The sequence below is a fragment of the Echinops telfairi genome, unplaced genomic scaffold (genome assembly GCF_000313985.2).
Source record: "Echinops telfairi isolate 266 unplaced genomic scaffold, ASM31398v2 ScPeMD7_7457;HRSCAF=8495, whole genome shotgun sequence".
Taxonomy (NCBI): Eukaryota; Metazoa; Chordata; class Mammalia; order Afrosoricida; family Tenrecidae; genus Echinops; species Echinops telfairi.
This window is the reverse complement of record NW_022111357.1, coordinates 35,049,122-35,067,366: the sequence shown is the minus strand read 5'-3', so window position 1 is coordinate 35,067,366 and position 18,245 is coordinate 35,049,122. Positions and strand designations below refer to the sequence as shown.

Genomic DNA, 18,245 nt, shown 5'->3' with positions numbered 1-18,245 from the left:
GATCTCCACTCCGCACTCCCCCCATCATTCACTATGGTAAGATTTTTTGTTCTGATGATGCCTTACACTTGATCCCTTCGACACCTCGTGGTTGGATAGGCTGGTGTGCTTCTTCCATGTGGGCTTTGTTGCTTCTGAGCTTGATGGCCGCTTGATTACCTTCAAGCCTTTAAGACCGATGGGTAATCTTAGAAACAGTCCTTGCTGGCATTACCTTAACTTGTGGGTCGCGACCCCTTTGGGGGTAGAGCGACCCTTTCACAGGGGTCGCCCGATTCATGACAGTAGCAAAATGACAGTGATGAAGTAGCAACGAAAATAATTTTATGGTTGGGTCACCGCATGAGGAACTGCATGAAAGGGTCGTGGCATTAGGAAGGTTGAGAACCACGGCCTTAACTGAACAGAAAATCATTCGGGGGTTGTTTTCAATTGCAGCTGACTGCCTGGGGCTCCGAGGATTGTAGTCTTCTCAAAGGAAGAACAAGCTTTTAGGAAGCTTCCAATGGACAGCCTCCAACTTTACCACGTTCCTGCCCTCTGCCTGCAACCGCTGCTCACGGCTCTCCACAGTGAAAGGCGTAAACATTTTTATTGACGTCCGTATTTCACACATCATACAATTCAATGGCTTAAACATATTTCTAAGAGTTGTGCAATACTACCATAAATCAACTTTAGGGTGTTTTCTTCATTCTTGTATTCACTATTAGCTCCCCCTTCCCCGCCATGGGGAGCTCTTGAAGGTACCATTGACTCCCGGTGTGTGAGGCCCTCTTAATGTTATTGTTTGGAGCTCTGACTCACAGTGACCCTATGCACAACGGAAGGACACATTGTCCAGGCCTGGGCCATCCTCACATTTTTTTTCCCCATTTATTGAGAGCTAATGTATATATATCATTCCATAGTTCATTCATGTCAAGCAGAATTCCACAATTGTTACCACAATCCGTTTCCAAACTTTCTTTTTCTTCCTGGACTGCTTGACATTGACTCCCCCCCCCCTTTTTTTTTTTGGTCTCCTTTCTTAACCCCTACCCCCATTACACCCCTCCCCACCCCCATGTCTGCCCCGAAACCCTTATTCCACTTGCTGCTGTCCCCATGGGTTCCTTATAAATCCTGGGTTCAGATACGGTAACACCAGAAAAACATATACCCCATTTCATGAGGGTGGCCTCCAATGACATGACACCTCTTCAGCGTTGTGACAGCTAGTGTCGGTCCATCTTACTGAGGACCTTGCTCTTGTTTGCTGCCCCTCCTTTACCAAGCATGATGTCCGTTAGTATTACAGCCTATTTTTCTATTAGTGTAAACAGAGGGACTGAAATTAAGAGGGAGGGAGGGTGAGTTAGGATGCCAATAGGCCATATTTAAGGGACATAGTTGAGAGGCATTTTTTAGCTGCCTTTTGAAACTTGATGAAAATATTAGTTTCCCCACTTCCTAAAATCCTCACTGCATGGTCAGACAGACTGGAAGCAATTATGTCTTGCAGCTTTATTCATGGAAGTGTGAGGGCATGCTGGCAGTTTTCATTTACATATTACTGGAAAACATTTTGAGGCGTAAAAAAGAGCAGTCTTTAGTTTTAGTAATTAATGAAATGAGAAGAAAAAACCAAAAACAGATACGGTGGTGGTTGCAAGGCTCTAGACAAATAGTTGAGTTTGTTTTTTTTCCTGTAATAATTTCAAACTAGCCATCATTTATGCAGTATCACTTTGATGATGGAGTGGCACAGCTTTCTCTGTTGCTGAAGATGATCCCACAGCGGAGTGTCTGCAATAAATGGTCTAACAGTTGTTAATCCACTTTTCCCAACTCTTACCTGGGAACAATTTCCTCCTTCTATTGTTCATTTTTTTCTTCCACCACCCACTTAAAACACCCATTTTACCAACTCACTGGATTAACAATAAAACCCAATGCCAAAACAGGGCCATTGCTTTAAAGATGAGGTTCATTAAACACAGCCCATTTGGATACTTGTTCATTGGGATTTATTTCTCCTTTAGCCCAATTCTTTGAAACATGCAGGAATTCATTTCATTAAAATATTAGCCTGACCTAAGAATGTTGAAAAGTTCATTACTGCTAGTGTTACTTTTAAGATCTCCCACAAGATCTTAAAAAACAAGAAAATGAAATGTAACAAAATATGAACAGAAAACATGTTTGCAAGTCATTTAATAACTACAGTTTGCATAGAATTTGCTTTCTCAATTATCTTTCTCAACAAAATGCCAAATTTGTCAAACAAAAAAGTCGTGTGGTCCTTAAGAAGAGTGGTTCAATGAGGGTTAGCGCCAATGCATTCAGGAAGTGAGAGTACACAACCATAGGTCCTGCTATCCCCTTGAACAGATGAAGGAAATGAGGCTCAAAAGGCTTAAGTAATCTACCAAAGGTCACACAGCTATGATTGGCAGTGCCTTGCCAAGCATTTCATATCTTCTTAAATGAAGATAATTTAAAATTGAGCATTACTTACAAAATGAATGCATTCATATGACTAATAAAAAAATGTCACTGATGTCAGTCTTAGAGAAAAATTAAGGGAGCCCAAGATTAGGGACTCTAGATTTATGCAGACCCCTTTCAAATACAAAATACTAATTTTCTTGGCCTATCACTGAGGGGAAAAAAGAGGATCTATGGTTTGAAACAAACCAAAAAGCCCACAGCAATTCTGCTCCTAAACCCTTAGGTACCCAAAAGAATTTAACTCACACCAATACTTGTACAGGAACGCTCAGAGCAGCACGACTCACAGTGGTCCAAAGGGGGAACAACTCTAGTGTTCAACAATTGTGAGTGGATAAACCAAATGTGCCACATGCTTTGAATGTATGCACAGTCTCAAAAAGGAATGAAGTCCTGATACAAGCTACAACATGGGCGAACTTTGAAAGAAGCTTGTACACGAAGACAAATTGTGAGATTCCATTTATATGAAATATCTAGAGGAGGTAAATTGCTAAAACAGAAAGCAACTTAGTGGTTACAAGATTTATCAGTGGTTCCCAGCGGCTGGGAGGGGGGGTGGTAGGAGGAATGGGCAGGGACTGCTTCATAGGTACAGGGTTCCTTTAGTCATGGAAATGTTTTGGAACTAGAGAGAGGGGTGAATCCACACTGTACTAATTGTACTAATGATCACTGAATTGTACAAAGTAAATTATGCTGTTTTGAATTTTACCTCAATTAAATGTCACATACAGAAAAATGAAATAATGATTGACCATAATGTCCTAAATCAGGGGTGTCAAACTGGCGGCTTGCAGGCCGCATGTGGCTCCAAGGTAATTTTTTGTGGCCCACAATGCTCTGAAATAAAATGAAAATAGAAAAAAATTGTTATGAAGAAAATAGCACTTAGGGGAGATCGAGGCAATACTGAATACATAATTCCCTCGTTACAATTTATTTCAGAGCATCATGGGTCACAAAAAAATTACCTTGGGGGCCGCATGTGGCCTGTGGGCTGCCAGTTTGACACCCCTGCTCTAGATGAACAGCAGATAATCTTTCTCTTGGTTTATCTGAATTCCAATGTGTGTTTGACCATTTAAACTAATATAAAAAAATTGCCCATTAAGAGTTCCAAATAAGGCATTAGTGTAGCAAAAATCTTCTAATTTGTCCCAGTTGGCAGAGCACCTAGAAGAGTTTACACTATACAAGAAGCTGTAAAAATGTTTTTAATTTGTATAAAGTGCAAAGAAAAAGTATATTGAGGAAGAATATAAAAATGGCCAGAGCCTAAGAAATCAGCTAACATACATGCATATATATAGATCTATATATTTTACCATGCAGATAGATAAACATTCAGAAGAGAAACTTGTTTTCCTTCACAACTTTTATGTTTCTCCAAAAACTGAAGAGTAAATAGTAGCTTAGAGTCACCACCCTCTGGGTTTCAGCAAGAGGTCACCAGCAGGGAGGGCCCCTAGCTGCCATTTCCTATTGCTTCCCTGGTGAGAGGACGCAGGAGGTTCAGTGACTTCAGGAGCCGCTCAACAGGGCTCCCATTGTTCCAAACTCAACATGCTGAGACACAATGGGCTCTATTCAGAAGGAGAGCACATAGGCTAGGGAATGGGCCCTTGGTGTACTGTCAACTTTTTGTTGGGATATCAAAGTTTCATACACACTGACACTGACTTGCATTAATACATGTTAATAATTAAAAGAACAAAACAAAACAGTTTAACAAAATAAAAACTGAATGAGCACTAAATTGAGAGTTAGGACTGGTCTTATCCTCAGCTCTAAGGTGATGTTGAACAAGTCATTTGCTCTTTGTGAGCCTCAGTTGCCTTGTTTGTACAATGAAAATGATTTCTAAGGTCACTTAGAACTCTATAAAGCTCTATAGAAGAACACACGTGCGGTCTACTGACGTTGCGACGCTCACTATTCAGTACCAGGAGTAAAGTCGTCAGCAGAAGAGAGCCTTTAGTGGACATCTTTTCATTTGCTATCAGCCCTTGCCAACAAGCAGCCTAATAAGTTCAGGGAGAGAAACCGCATTTTCTTTACTCTCTTAAACAGACAAATCATAACAAACAAGGACCAGTGAATCCTTCCGTACCAACAAGGGCAGGGTCACTCACAAAGGTGGCCTGACACGAAACACAGCGATGAAGGGCACCACTGAAGGCGCCAGCACGGTTTTATGTCATGTCTTCATAAGCTATCACTGTGGCTCAAGAGTCTCGATTCCTTTGCGAAGACTTAATGTCCTCGGAAGAAAAATGTCGTTCCCAAGAATGTGGTCACTGGTCCAAGATTCCACACCACATCAATTTTTTGTTTTTTCAACGTCAAAACTCGCCAAAGCAAGGACTTTGTCTCCAGAGCCTATGGAGAAAAGACGCGTAATGAAGACGTGTCACATGCACTTACTGCTGCAGGTAAAGTGAGAACACTCTTCCACTTAGTCTTACATGTTGGGAGAGAAGAAAGAATCTGCTTCCATCGTGCACCAACCCCTCACCTTCCACCGCCACCACAAGTTCCTCCTTCTGCTCCAATAACCGGCACAGAGGACTTGACTGACAGCTTATAAAGTCTTATGCCAATGTAAGGTATATAGAATACACAAAATATTGGTTTATTTTTGAAGTTACATACAGCTGACAACTCGTTTCTAAAAATTAGGCTTCATGACATTTAACTATTTTGAATTTTAAAAGTATGGGGGGAAAAAACAATCAAATGGGTTTATAAAGAAACTCATTCTGGTTTTACTGCTAACCTCATGAAAAGGTCACTTATTCACCTCAATCCTGCTGCCCTTCAGCCCTGAACAGCAAGCCATGTCCAGCTTTCAGAGACCCAAAGGGACTACTCACCAAGGTCTGTGGAGACTCTCTCAAACTGGCTGAGGACAGCCCCTGCATTTGCTGACAGGAAGCCTTCGTCATCTGCAGTGAGCTGAGCAAAACAAGACATACTCTGGTCGAGGGTGTCTAAATGTTACTCGTGGCTCTAAGAACTAGTTAAGGGTGTCTCAGGGCTACAAACTGGATCACAGATCAAACAGTTCTGCACCAAATACTTCACAATTTTCCTTTATTCAATTTGTTAAATAGAATACTGGTACCTTCTCTCCAAGTTTCCTGAGAGCTGTTAGGATCTCCACTTTCTGCTGCGTGTACAGGCCTCCTTCCAGCTTCCCCACCATCAGATCTCGATCCATCTAGAGTGGGTGAACGCACAGCACACAGTGTTTATGGGAGAACGATGGTCCATGCGCGAGAAAAGCTTTTTAGACCTATTCTTAGAAACAGAGAAACAAAGCAAGTCTTCTAGTGATTCATCCCACAGAGAAATACAGAAATAATGGTTGGCAAATATGATAGAAATAGTTTCTTAAAAGTTCTATTAAACATTAAATGTTAACCATAATCATTACAGGTAGTCTCATTTGCAACATATTTGCATTATGAAACTGTACTTACGTCTGTATTTATTTGGGTTTCATTTCAAATAGCTTTTACATGTTATTAATTAATACAAGGGGCTTCAAAAATTCATGGAGTCATTCCATTACCTTTCAATTCCAATTTCCCACAAACACTTCGAAGCCCCCTCATATGTACTACATAAAATACTGCAGCATATAAAAGGGCCATACAGAAAACTCTCACTAATTTTATGACTAGGCATGCCATATCCGTTTCCAAGAATAATCCAAATGATCCAGAACCTTCCACAAGTGGTGTTATTACAGCAACTGACAAAATGCCAATGTCATCCATTTTTTCATGGTGTGTGTACTTTATAAAGTTTACATGTATGTATGAAAATATGAGTTTTCAAATAGCTTGTAGATAAGTTCCATTATCTTTTAATTCCATTTTCCATGAACTTTTTGAAATCTTCTCATATGTCTATAAATATGTTTACAACTGCCAAAGACAAATAATCGATTTATAAAAATACTGAAAAAAAATCGTAAAAAGCAATAGTGAAAAGAACCCTCCCCCCCGCCCCCCAGAAAACAAGGACACACACACTGACTTATGATGGGTCATGAGAACACTGCCCCTCCTTCGTCAGGGACGAGCAGAAGGGCTGCTGTAGGTCAGCAGCCTCCTCTGGAAAGGAGATATCCATCGAGGAAGTCATTTCACTACCCTGAAGGGGGGTCTGTAGCTTGAATGGACAACTGCTAATAGATCTTCTGGAATGTCCATTAACTATCCCAACCACCAGAAACATTGTAAATGCATACTGTGCGTTGCACCATTGTTTCCAGTGCATTCTGACTCACAACCAGCCTAAAGGACCAAGGAGAACTGTCCCAGAGTTTCCATAGCCTAAGTACACTGCCATACCTTTCTCCCATGAAGTGCTGCTGGTGGGCTCAAACCTCTGACCTTTCACTTAGCAGCCAATTGCTTAACCACTGTGCCATCAAGCCTCCTAAGGCAGCGGTTCTCAACCTGTGGGTCGAGATCCCTTTGGGGGTCTAACAACCCTTTCACAGGGGTCACCTAAGACCATCAGAAAACACATATTTCCGACGGTCTTAAGAACCGAAAATACCACTCCTCTATCGTCTCCAGGCGGGTCCGCCCACATACAAGTATGGGGCGTGAAGACTGTTACCCATGCTACACCATGCTTCAAGACAACATTTCATTTATTTGTAATTAGAAATAAATATTTTACAATGTATAATTATATATTGTTTTTGTGACTAATCACTATGCTTTCATTATGTTCAATTTGTATCAATGAAAATACATCCTGCAGATCAGATAGTTACATTACGATTCATAACAGTAGCAAAATTACAGTTATGGAGTAGCAACGAAAGTAATTGTATGGTTGGGGGGGGGGGTCACCAGAACATGAGAAACTGTATTAAAGGGTCACGGCATTAGGAAGGTTGAGAACCACTGTCCTAAGGGCTTTGTATGTATTAATTCATAATCCCCATGACAACCCTAAGAGGAAGGGAATATCCCTATTCCCGTTTGACAGACAGAGAAGTTGAGGCACAAAGAGGTAGCCTAGATTCATACATCTTTAGCAGAGCAGTGTTTCAAATCTAGTTAGTCTGACCGAAGCCCATGTTCTGAACCACTCTGCTACTGACCTACCCATGATTGTAAATAATTTAATTATTTACATTAGTAAACACTCAGTAATTTACATTATAATTAGTAAATACGGTATTTACATTATTATACATTAGTGAATACTCAGTAATACTCAAGTCTATAAACAGACTTCTTTATCTACCAGGTCTATAAAGGTCTTGGAGATTCCTCAACAGAGATGTTACAAACCATGAAGCAATCTTGCTAATGAATTCCAAAATGGTATTTAAACTTGGGGTTCCAAAAGTCAAGGTTAAAAAAAGCTCTAAAGGTGGAGTCCAAGTTGAAGCAGTGAGTTAAAATTAAAACTGCCATAGGCTGCTTTAACTTCTGTATTCCTTTTCAACTACAATTACTCAAAGGGCTAATTGTGTCAAAAATTGTGAGTTGCTGCTCTCAGAATACCATTTTGAAGAAACTCTCCGGCTGGGAGAAGAAGCAAATACAGCGATTAGACCAAAGAGAAGAAACCTTACCTCTGCTAACCTCGTGCGGAGCTGGCCCGGTTGTTTCTTTGCAAACAGCCTGATGACCTCTGGAGTTTTAAAGGCCTGGCTGATAGCTGCCTGAATAGCCTAGAAACAAAGGCAGGCAAACCTAACCAAGATAGTCCAAGGCATTGCACTGTGCACTGCAATCACAACAGAGCAGTAGATTGAATGTCAATGTTCACCAGTGTAGCAGTGGAGCCTAACCTGGCAATCAGGTCACAGTCTGATGATGCCTCCTGGGAAGTGTGGCCTTTTTATAAGAGTAACACAGGGGACCCCACCCCCCACCCCCTCCTCTCTCTATCCCTCCACCTTCCTTTTGCCAGGGCTCTGCCTGCTTCCAGGGGCAGCCCCATGGGGGATGCCTGATTCTAAGAACTGTCGGCATTCCACAGATTTGCATACATGCAATTCTGCACCCACCGGTCTGTGATTTTCCCACTTTCCACTTGACCTTTCTGCATCATCGGCCTGCAGCTACATGAGTGGGAAGAGGCCTCTGGCTAGCCTTAGATTCATGGACTTAAGTGGGACTGGACTGGGAAGCCTTCCTGATGTAAGCTTACTTCTTGATATCAAGTTCTTTCTCGTGAGTAATACTGAGTTTGTTTCTTTAAACAATCCAGCCTAACACAGGGAGTATAAATATAAAATATTCCAATGAATTTACTGCATATCGCAGTAATAGTTAGGGAGGAGAAATACAGAATAAACCATTAAGAGACCATTTTATATACTCAGTTACTGATGAGTCATCTTGTAGCATCAAACAGTTATAATTGTAGTTCCCATTTGCTATTTCTGTCCTTATTACTAAAGCTTTATTAATAAAGCCAAATACCTAACTACATGAAAATCTGAATCACATTTACTGTTCTACATATAAGCAGACGCTCATCTAGAAACTCTACAGGGTACATTTCCTGCCTTAACTATGCTTATAAAAACAGAGAATAATAAACCAGCTCTGTCACCCATGTAGGTAGACCCTACTTACCAGTTGCATTCCACTTAGCTCATCCACCAAGGTCATATTCCCAGACATGATTTTCTTCAGTGACTCGTTAAATTCACTCAGCTGCTCCAGGGTTTCCTTTTTGGTTTCTTCATATTCCTCTGGATCAAGTTCCTCTCTAGTATATATTGATCATCATTAAAAACAAAAACAGGGCCAAGTGAAAAGGGCAATTTTAGTGTTCTACACAAAAATGACACATATATAGATTAAAACTATACATCCTGGGGAAGAGGCTGGATCAAAATGCCAATGATGGATGTGTTGCTGCAATGTGGTCACTTTGATAATAAAATGTTTTTGTTTCACCAAAACGAAGCACATTTAACAAACTTCCTGTAAGAAGGTTATGAATTAATGATACAATGTTCGGAAAGCCTCCTGAGGTCTCTTGCTAAATTGCAGATAATGATGTAGTGTTTTTTGTTATCTGTCTTTCAGTTACTTCATACACATGCACAGTGGGATCAGACACTGATCCCATAAGATTTGTGAGAACAGAACAAGGGCATGCTGCATGGCTGAAAATCAGGAAGGGTACACGACAGGGGTGCATCCTCTCCCTAGATTTCTTCAATCTGTATGCTGAGCAAATCATCAGAGAAGCTGGATCCTATGAAGAAGAATGTGACATCAGGATTGGAGGAAGATTTGTTAACAACCTGTGCTATGCTGATGGCATAACCTTGCTTGCTGCAAGCGAGGACTTGGAGAAGTTGCTGATGAAGATCAAGGATTGCAGCCATTGGTATAGATTACAACTCAATGTAAAGAAAAAAAATTTTTCACAACCGGACCAATAAGTAACATCATGATATATGGAAAGAGATTGAAGTTGTCAAGGAGTTTGCCTTGCTTAGATCCACAATCAATGCTCATGGAAGCATTAACCAAGAGATCAGACAACACATTGCATTAGGTAAATCTGCTCCACAAGACCTCTTTAGAGTGCTGAAAAGCAAGGCTGTTACTTTGAGGACTAAGGAGTGCCTTACCCTAACCATGGTATTTTCAATTGCCACATATGCCTGTGAAAGTTGGACAATGACTAAGGAAAACTGACATAGTTGAAATATGGTACTGGAGAAGAATATTGAAAGTACCACGGACTGGCAAAAGAACCCACAGAGCTGTCTTGCAAGTAGGGCCAGAAGGTTCAATAGCGGCAAGGATGGTGAGACTTTGTTTCATGTAGTCCTTGGAGAAAGACACCGTGCTTGGTAAAGTCAAAGGGCAGGGAAAGAGGAAGGCTCCCAACAAGCTGGACTGACGTGGCGGCTGCAACTATGGCTCAAAGAGAAGAACCACTGTGAGGATGGCACAGGACAAGGCCGAGTTTCCCCCTGTTGTTGTGCATAAGGTCGCTGTGGGTTGGAACTGACTCCATGGCACCTAATGACAACATTAACAACAACACTTTTTCAGAAGAAGATCGCCAGGGCTCTCTTCCTAGTCTAAGTCTGGAAGCTCCGCTGTCAGCATCCTAAGCCTCCACCGATAGAGAGCAGACTGCTACCACAAAACTACCACTGCCCTCTCCTCAGCCTCAGGCAGAGACTGGGTGTCTCTGCCTTACAGGGTTGCTATGAACATTGTTAAATGAGATATGGAAAGTTGTTTGGCGTATCATAGGTACTTGATAAATAACTGTTGTTATTATTATCATTATTAATGGCAATATCTTGTATACCTTAAAATATAGCAGCAATACAGGACTTATCACTTGAAATAGGTGGGAAATTTTAATTAGTCTAATAAGCCATTTATTAAACATTTACTACACATAGCAATGGTTACCACTTATTGAGCACCTATTTTGGGGCTAAACATTACCCCTTCGTTTGTAATATTTAAGGTTGTGTAAAACTTCAATGGCTATGCTTATTTGAGCAATTAAGGCTGAAAACAGAAGTTCAAGTTCAAGTATCATCTTCTTAGTTGATATCAAGCAGGGCTGCTTTATACACTGAGTTAGTTAATTGTGCCAGCCTGGCCGATAATCACATGTGGGGCTGGTTGAAAGGCGGAGGGATAAATGGGTGGTGAAGCCTCGCCTTTCTAGTTCTTGGGTCTCTTGCTTTGTGATGGTCGCACCAGGATGCAGCTGCCTTAGCAGCTTCCTGCTTCAGCTTGCAAGATTGACATCCTACAAGACATCCCCAAGGAGAAGCCGCATGGACCTATCCCGATGCAGCCCTGGGTGCTGGAGCAGCCTTATGGAGACCCCTGCCAGTGCTGAGATGCTTGTTCGTTCACTGACTCAGCTTTCCTCCTGCAGTTGGCATCATTGCCTGTTTTGTGAGGTGAAGGACTTTGTGGACTGGTGTTGGGTATGGGTTAATGTTGGACTTGTGGGCTTGGGCAGCATTGGGTTGGGATGTTTTCGTGATGCACATTTTCTTTGCATAAAACTCTCTCTTATACATGAGTTGCTGTGGATTTGTTTCTCCAAAGTATCCAGACTAATACATACACCAAAGACCAGGTAGACATTAAGGGCACGGAAACTTAATGAGTGTAAGTGTATTGCTCAAGTTCATATATGCAATTTGAATGGGAAGACTTTTACATCCCAGTCTTTTTCACTCCAAAGCTTCTAGGGAGCTTCTTCCACCACCCAAGCACTGTGAAAGCCAGCACAGAGGAGACCAAATCATTCGTGGATCTGTGTCCACCGAGGTTTGTCATTAATCTGATGGCAGAAAGTGTCATTTTACAGTCGAACAACATACAATTACATGATTACCTGCATTCCTCTAGATCTTGTAACTGCTGCATTAGCCGATCCAACTGTTCTTCTAAGTTCTGCTTTAATTTGCTTGTCTCTATCTTTCCTCTGGAAGCCATTTTAATTTCTATGGAGAATAATAAACCCACTTACATACAGTACATTACATTTGATTACTTGAAGCAATTAAATGTATCATTGTGAGAACTGATCAAAGTGATCTACATATAATCCCCTCCCTGGGTGATGGACAACAGAAAAGTGGGTGAAGGGAGACATTGGTCAGTGTAAGACATGAAAAAATTTTTTTATAAATTATCAAGGGTTCATGAGGGAGGGAGGGGAAAAATGAGGAGCTGATACCAAGGGCTCAAGTAGAAAGAAAATGTTTTGAGTATGTTGATGGCAACAAATGTACACATGTGCTTGACACAATGGATGTATGTACGGACTGTGACAAGAGTTGTATGAGGCCCCAATAAAATGATTTAAAAATAAAATATCATAAAATAAATGTACCAGTGCAATTTAAATAGGCTATATTAATTTCAAACTTCAGATGTGAGAAAGATAGTTACATAAAGAAAATCCCAATTTAGATGAAAGTTCAATAAATATATCATAAATGTTTCTGATAATATTCTTAAATGACTTTAATAAATTAATTGAAGGCTTTAATAAATTAATGGGCCTATCTTAAACAAATATGATACATGAAAATGCAGATTTGTAAAGAAATAGATTGAGTTTCACTTTATAAAAAGATTTACAGTATTATGATTATTTTATAAAACCAGTACTAGTCGTTTAATAAGTACAGGAGAGACCAGTCCCTGAAGAAGGAAAAGGCGTTTGGTAAAATAGAAGGGGTGTGACAAAGAGGAAGGGCCTCAACTAGCAGGAGTGACACAGGGCTGCACCAATGAGCTCAAGCACAGAACAATCGTGAGGAGGCGCAGGACCGGGCAGTGCTTCAATCTGTTGTGCACAAAGTTGCTAATGAGTCGGAACTGACTCAATAGCATCAAACAACAAATAAATTTGCACAAACTGTAGAGCCCTCGACAAGCAGCATCCAGATCAAGAAAAGGGGCCCTCCAGGATTCAAAACATTCCTGTTTTCATATGCATTTATCAAATGTTTTGTGAGAATGAACACAGTCTTTATAAATATTTCTTCTTCGAAAATGTGCCCTTTTAAAAAATGGGATTACCTGTCTTTTGTTCATTTATATAACTTGGGTTTATAAAACCTTTGTAATTCTGTTATAAATGTTATCTCCTATGTCCTGATTTTATGGTGTTACCAGAGACATTATTATTTTAAAATTAGTTTTATTGAGCTATAATTAACACATTATACAATTCAATAGTTCAAGCATATTAAGGGTTGTGCAATCATTACCACAATCAATTTTGGAACACTTTCTTCCTTCTTGTGTTCATTGACATTGCCTCCCCATTTCCCCAACCCTCCCCTTCTGTGCTCCAAGAGAATTATTATTTCATTTACTGCCTTCATAAGTCCACAACATCCTGGCTTCCAGACACAGAAAAACATAAAAACAAGGACAAGCAACCACAGAAGGTCCAAGCCACAACACAATGATTATATAAAACAGAGAAAGACTTCAATCTAAGAAAAAATATCAAGCTATTAAAAATTTAGGATAAGTTGAAAGTGGGTCCAAATGGAGCTCTAATGACAAAGTGTAGTGCTTAAGTATAGTGCTAAGAACCAATTTACAATGCTCCAAAGTGTTATTTTTTAATGGCCTATCTTTCTCGTCTTCTAAGTCCAGTTTTGTGTCCCATGAAGGCAGACCTTACCCATGCTAAGAATGGTAAAAATATACTTCTTTGTATTCTTATACCTTTAGCCATTTTTTTTACATTTAGCTCTTTAAGCTGTCTACAAAATTTTTTGTATGCTTTTGTGATGAAGTAGGAGTCAATTTTTTTCAAATGGCTGACCAATTATCCTAACTCTATCTGCCAAGTAATACATCCTTTATGCATTAATATAGCAAGTCATCTTTCTTTTAAGCCAGATTTTCAGACTCACAACTACCTCATTGACCATATTCTGTTCTTAACGTGTTACCTCACTGTTTTGAATTATTATAACTTTATGGCCAATGCATTTTGATAATTGATAAAGACTTTCACTCTCTTTTTGCAGTAAAATATACTTTAACATTTACTATTATAACCAATTTTGAACACAGGATTCAGTGACTGTAGGTACATTCACAATGTTGTGTAACTATTACTACAGTGTCCCCAGATCTTCTTTAGCACCCTAAACAAAACATAGTTTTAAAAGTTCATGGAAAAAACTCCATTATCTTTCCATTCTATTTTCCCACAAGCTTTATGAAGCCCCCTAATATTATGTTATTATTGGGAATGAGTTTTTCATTATTACAATTTCTAGTTGATTATTGTGGATGCGGAGAAAATCTACTGACAGGTGAGTTGAGATTGTATCCATTTACCTTGACATTTACATAGCATTTAAGTCTTTCCATTTATAAAAATTAAATTTCTTCTAGGAAACCAATATTTGCTTAATATTAGATATGAAGATTTGTCAAAACCAAAACCCTAGGATAATTTATAGAAAGCGTTTTACATTTTGCTACACAGTAAGAAATCATTACTAGATGATCTTACGTGATTTGAAGAGATAAAAAAGCTTCTATACACTCTATTCAGATTAGAATGCAACGAACCCAAAACTTTATTTTTACTATCCTTTTAAATTAGCTTAAATCATCAATAACAATTCTATGCTATATAACTATAAGCAAGCTACTAAAGTGTAATTTTGCATGCTGTATTTTGCATATAAAAGGTTAGTGGGTTTCTCCTGGAAATACACATTTAAATTTTTATTCTCTATCAGTTGAATTTTCATGTAAGAGTCAAAGCAAACTCAAAATGAAAACACAAGTGTCTTTTCAGGCTTAATTCCCCACAGTCCAACCACATTTGGGCTACTTGCCATTTCAAACCCAGCCATACATTTTTATCCTCCTCTTTTGAGCCTGTATTTTTCTATTTATCAAGCTCAGTTTATATAGCGTGGGAAACAGAAGGATTTCTCTCAAGCTGTCTCCCCCAAATATATGCCAGACTTAGCTGCTTGAGAATGACTATACACTTGGAGGTCATCAGGAGTAGATTAGAGGTCATTCTCCCTAAGAGCAATCAGCCATCTAGACCAAGCAATCACCACTGTTTATCCCACAACAAGTAGGGCCCACTCCCTTCTGATAAGGATAGTAGTTGTCTGTTACCTTGTAGGAGACCCCAGAGAGGTCAAACTCACCCAAGGATTACCAAGGTTAGGCTGCCAATCATGAATCTAGGGCCCGCCCATCTTGTCATATGTATACCCCGAGACCTTCCCATTCTTATGGGCACACCCCTAGCTCATCCCCTTCCTGTTACGCTTATGCCTATCATAGATCCCCTTCCTATAATGTGTATACCTATTGTACAACCCCTTCCTGTGACGTATGTCTTCACCTGTAATTAGGGGGCTTGCATGTCCCCAGAGAGGGTAAAAGCTGGGGAGGCATTAAAGTTCTTCTCTCTCCCTCCACGTGGACCACCAAGCGAGGCTGAGGTGAGCAATGCTACCATGAATTGTGTCTGACTCCATTACTTGACTCTAACTTTTAACTCTCATGCTCTCTATGACTTTACTATAATCTTTACTTATTATCGCTGTACAATTGGGCCTACCGGACCTGTGATGATTAGTGGGGAACCCCTCTCCCCTTAACCCCACAAGATAGTCTTTGAAAGCTAGCTCAGGTGTAAGCTTCTCCATACACTTTCCTTGATTCACTCCCAATCACTAGGATGGGAGTTATTTACACCTCAGCCTTTAGCATACCTAATGTTAGGTATGCAAACCTATTGACGTCTAGTCTACTCCAATTCATGGCAACACTACAGGTCCAAACTCAAAAAAAACAAAAACAAAAGTCACTGCCTTAAAATCAATTCCAATTCACAAGGACCCTATAGGTCAGAGCAAACCTGCTCGTCGGTTTTTTGAGACTGTTAACTCTTCGTGAGAGTAGAAAGCCTCATCTTTCTCCCATAGAGCAGCCAGTGATTTTGAACTAACTTTGTTGTCTAACTTATAACCCACTGCATCACTAGGGTTCCTTATTCCAACTCAAAGCAACCACACAGGGCAGAGCAGAGCTATTAGCAGCTGAGAGCCTAACCACTGTGCCACCAAGGCTCCTTAAAGGGGGGGGGATAGATCGAGATATAATGAGAAATGCTCCTTCCTTCTCAACTCTCTTCCTTCCATGTTTTCTTCTGTAACATTAATTTTTGCCTTGAATAATATGTTAATTTCCTTTTCACACGTGACTTTTCTTTCTTTTCTTTTTAACATGTTGCTTTTCTCTCTTCTCCATTCTGTAAACTCTTGAGAGCAGAAAAGGTGTCTGATTCTGCTTAGCCTCCTCCGTCTCTACTACAGAATAAAACCCCAAGATCAAACCCACTGCCATCTAGTTGTTCTGACCCACAGCCACAGTACACAGGGCCTCCGAGGCTATAAACCTTTACAGGAACAAACAGCCTTATCTTTATCCCTCAGAGTGGCTGGTGGGTTTGAACCTCTGATCTTGCTTTTGGCAGCCCAATGCTTACTGCCCACAGTGCCACCAGGACTCCTTTAATACAGAATAAATAAGGATAATTTGGTGTGAAGTACATAAAGGCTCAATGTATTTTAAGGAGTTAACGCTATTCCGAACAATTTCCGGAAAGATGGGAGCGCTGTAAATTCCACAACCTGGAGCAGTAGTAGTTGAGCTTTATCCCGAGAGACGAACTCGCTGGCACCACCTAGTGCACCTAGTCCCCAAACTGCAGGAATAGCTCACACTGTAATCTGTGCTCATTCAGGTTCATTCACGCTCCCCGCTTTTTAGTACCCCTAATTGTGCACAGCACTGACTAATCTCAAACTGCGTGAGCCTTAAATTCTAGTAGTTCGAAGGGTTATAAATCTGAGGGGGGTAAACAACGTTCAGTATCACGATAACAAGAAGCTCAAAGTTCAAAGCCGGGGCCAGAGCTGTCTGGCGAAAGGGAAAGCATTAACAGGTAATTTTGTTTGTCAAACACAACCTTGACTTCTGGCTGTCCAGAGAGCTTCCGCTCGAGCTGCCTGAGATGCTGAAATGGAAACACACCCCTCTCCCCCGAAGAGACCCACGGGGCCGGGAGTTACTATTCCTGTAATAAAGGTAACCGAACGTCTGATGCGGTAATTGTCAAATGAGAACCTTCCTCGCTTAAAATAAATACATAAAACTTTAAAAGTACATATGAAAAGTCCCTCGACGGTGCTCTCTGGCAGCCTGACGTTGTTCCTGGTGAAGCCGAGGGGCAGTGAGGAAACCTCCGCGCCCCGTGCGCCTTCAGGGCAGTCGTCAACTCCAGAGGCGAAAACGTCAAGGGCGGCCTGCACGCTGTGCCAGGCTTCGCACTAACAGCTCCAGCACGACCGCGCGCCCATCGCCCATCTCCCGAGGGGACGTGAAGCTCCCGCAGTTCCATCCCGCCGCGGCTCGGATCCGCAAGGCCCCCGTGGCCGCCAGCCACTGCCGTGAACCCGTCTCCTTCAAGACTCCTTCCGGTCCTCACGGAACAATTCCCGGACAACCTCCTCAGGCCCCGGGGTCCTCTCTGCACGTACCCCTGCCCCTCCGTCCCAGAATCTGCAGCCAGGGGCCCCGCCTACCTGAGGGCCCGAACGCCGCGGACGCACGCAGGAGAAGCACTTCCGCCGGAGGCAGGCGCTTCCGGGCGCTCCAGCCAATGAGCGTGCGCGAGAAACTGTAAGCACGTCCGCCGAAGGCAGGCGCTTCCGGGATCCCCAGCCAATGAGAGTGCGGGAGAAGGTGTTCCCCTGCCGGCGTCCGGGTGTCGGGTCGTCTCCGGGAGGACTCGGTCCAGGTGGAGGTGAGGGCTTGTTAAGCACTGTTTTTTCCCCTGAAGCGCTGAAGAAACCAGGTTCCTAGGGCAGTCATCCTTGGATCTCTGTTTTGTCATAGGTGTTGAGTCCATCTGGGACTCAAGATGGAGAAGGTCTTTGAGGGCCCCTAGGCAACGTCATACCCAAGTGTTGGCTCTTGCCTTTTAACTATTTTTGCTTCCTGTGGAACCCAACGCCTCGGTAAACATCGTTGTGGCCTTCGGAACGATATGTTATATATTTATGAGGTTCCATCGAATCGGTTCAGACCCATAGCAGTCCTCTGCACAACAACGAAACAGTGCAGAGCCCTGCGCCATCCTCACTGTTACGGAAGAAATGCCCAACAAGAACCACTGACCACAAA

At 41.5% G+C, this 18,245-nt stretch overlaps 2 protein-coding genes across 3 annotated transcripts in view; one reads left to right on the top strand and one right to left on the bottom strand.

The window, feature by feature from the left end:
• Positions 1-3,560: 3,560 nt before the first annotated feature.
• LZIC (leucine zipper and CTNNBIP1 domain containing) lies at positions 3,561-17,679 on the bottom strand. 2 transcript variants are annotated; one of them, XM_004705185.2, is made up of 7 exons: positions 17,645-17,679; positions 11,881-11,989; positions 9,117-9,252; positions 8,105-8,203; positions 5,621-5,716; positions 5,370-5,451; positions 3,561-4,875 (listed from the first exon to the last, which is right to left on the bottom strand). In XM_004705185.2, exons 2-7 carry the CDS (start codon positions 11,979-11,981, stop codon positions 4,817-4,819), a joined length of 573 nt encoding a protein of 190 aa, XP_004705242.1. In that variant the 5' UTR covers positions 11,982-11,989; positions 17,645-17,679; the 3' UTR covers positions 3,561-4,816. The 2 variants fall into 2 exon arrangements, with proteins under 2 accessions (XP_004705242.1, XP_045155131.1); XM_045299196.1 differs by lacking the exon at positions 17,645-17,679 and adding an exon at positions 17,600-17,622.
• Positions 17,680-17,789: 110 nt separating this feature from the next.
• The window catches only part of NMNAT1 (nicotinamide nucleotide adenylyltransferase 1), a 43,552-nt gene continuing 43,096 nt past the window's right edge, over positions 17,790-18,245 (top strand). The window contains exon 1 of the mRNA XM_004705440.3: positions 17,790-17,865. The gene's annotated coding sequence lies outside the window, so the exon portion shown is untranslated. The remainder of the gene's footprint in view (positions 17,866-18,245) is intronic.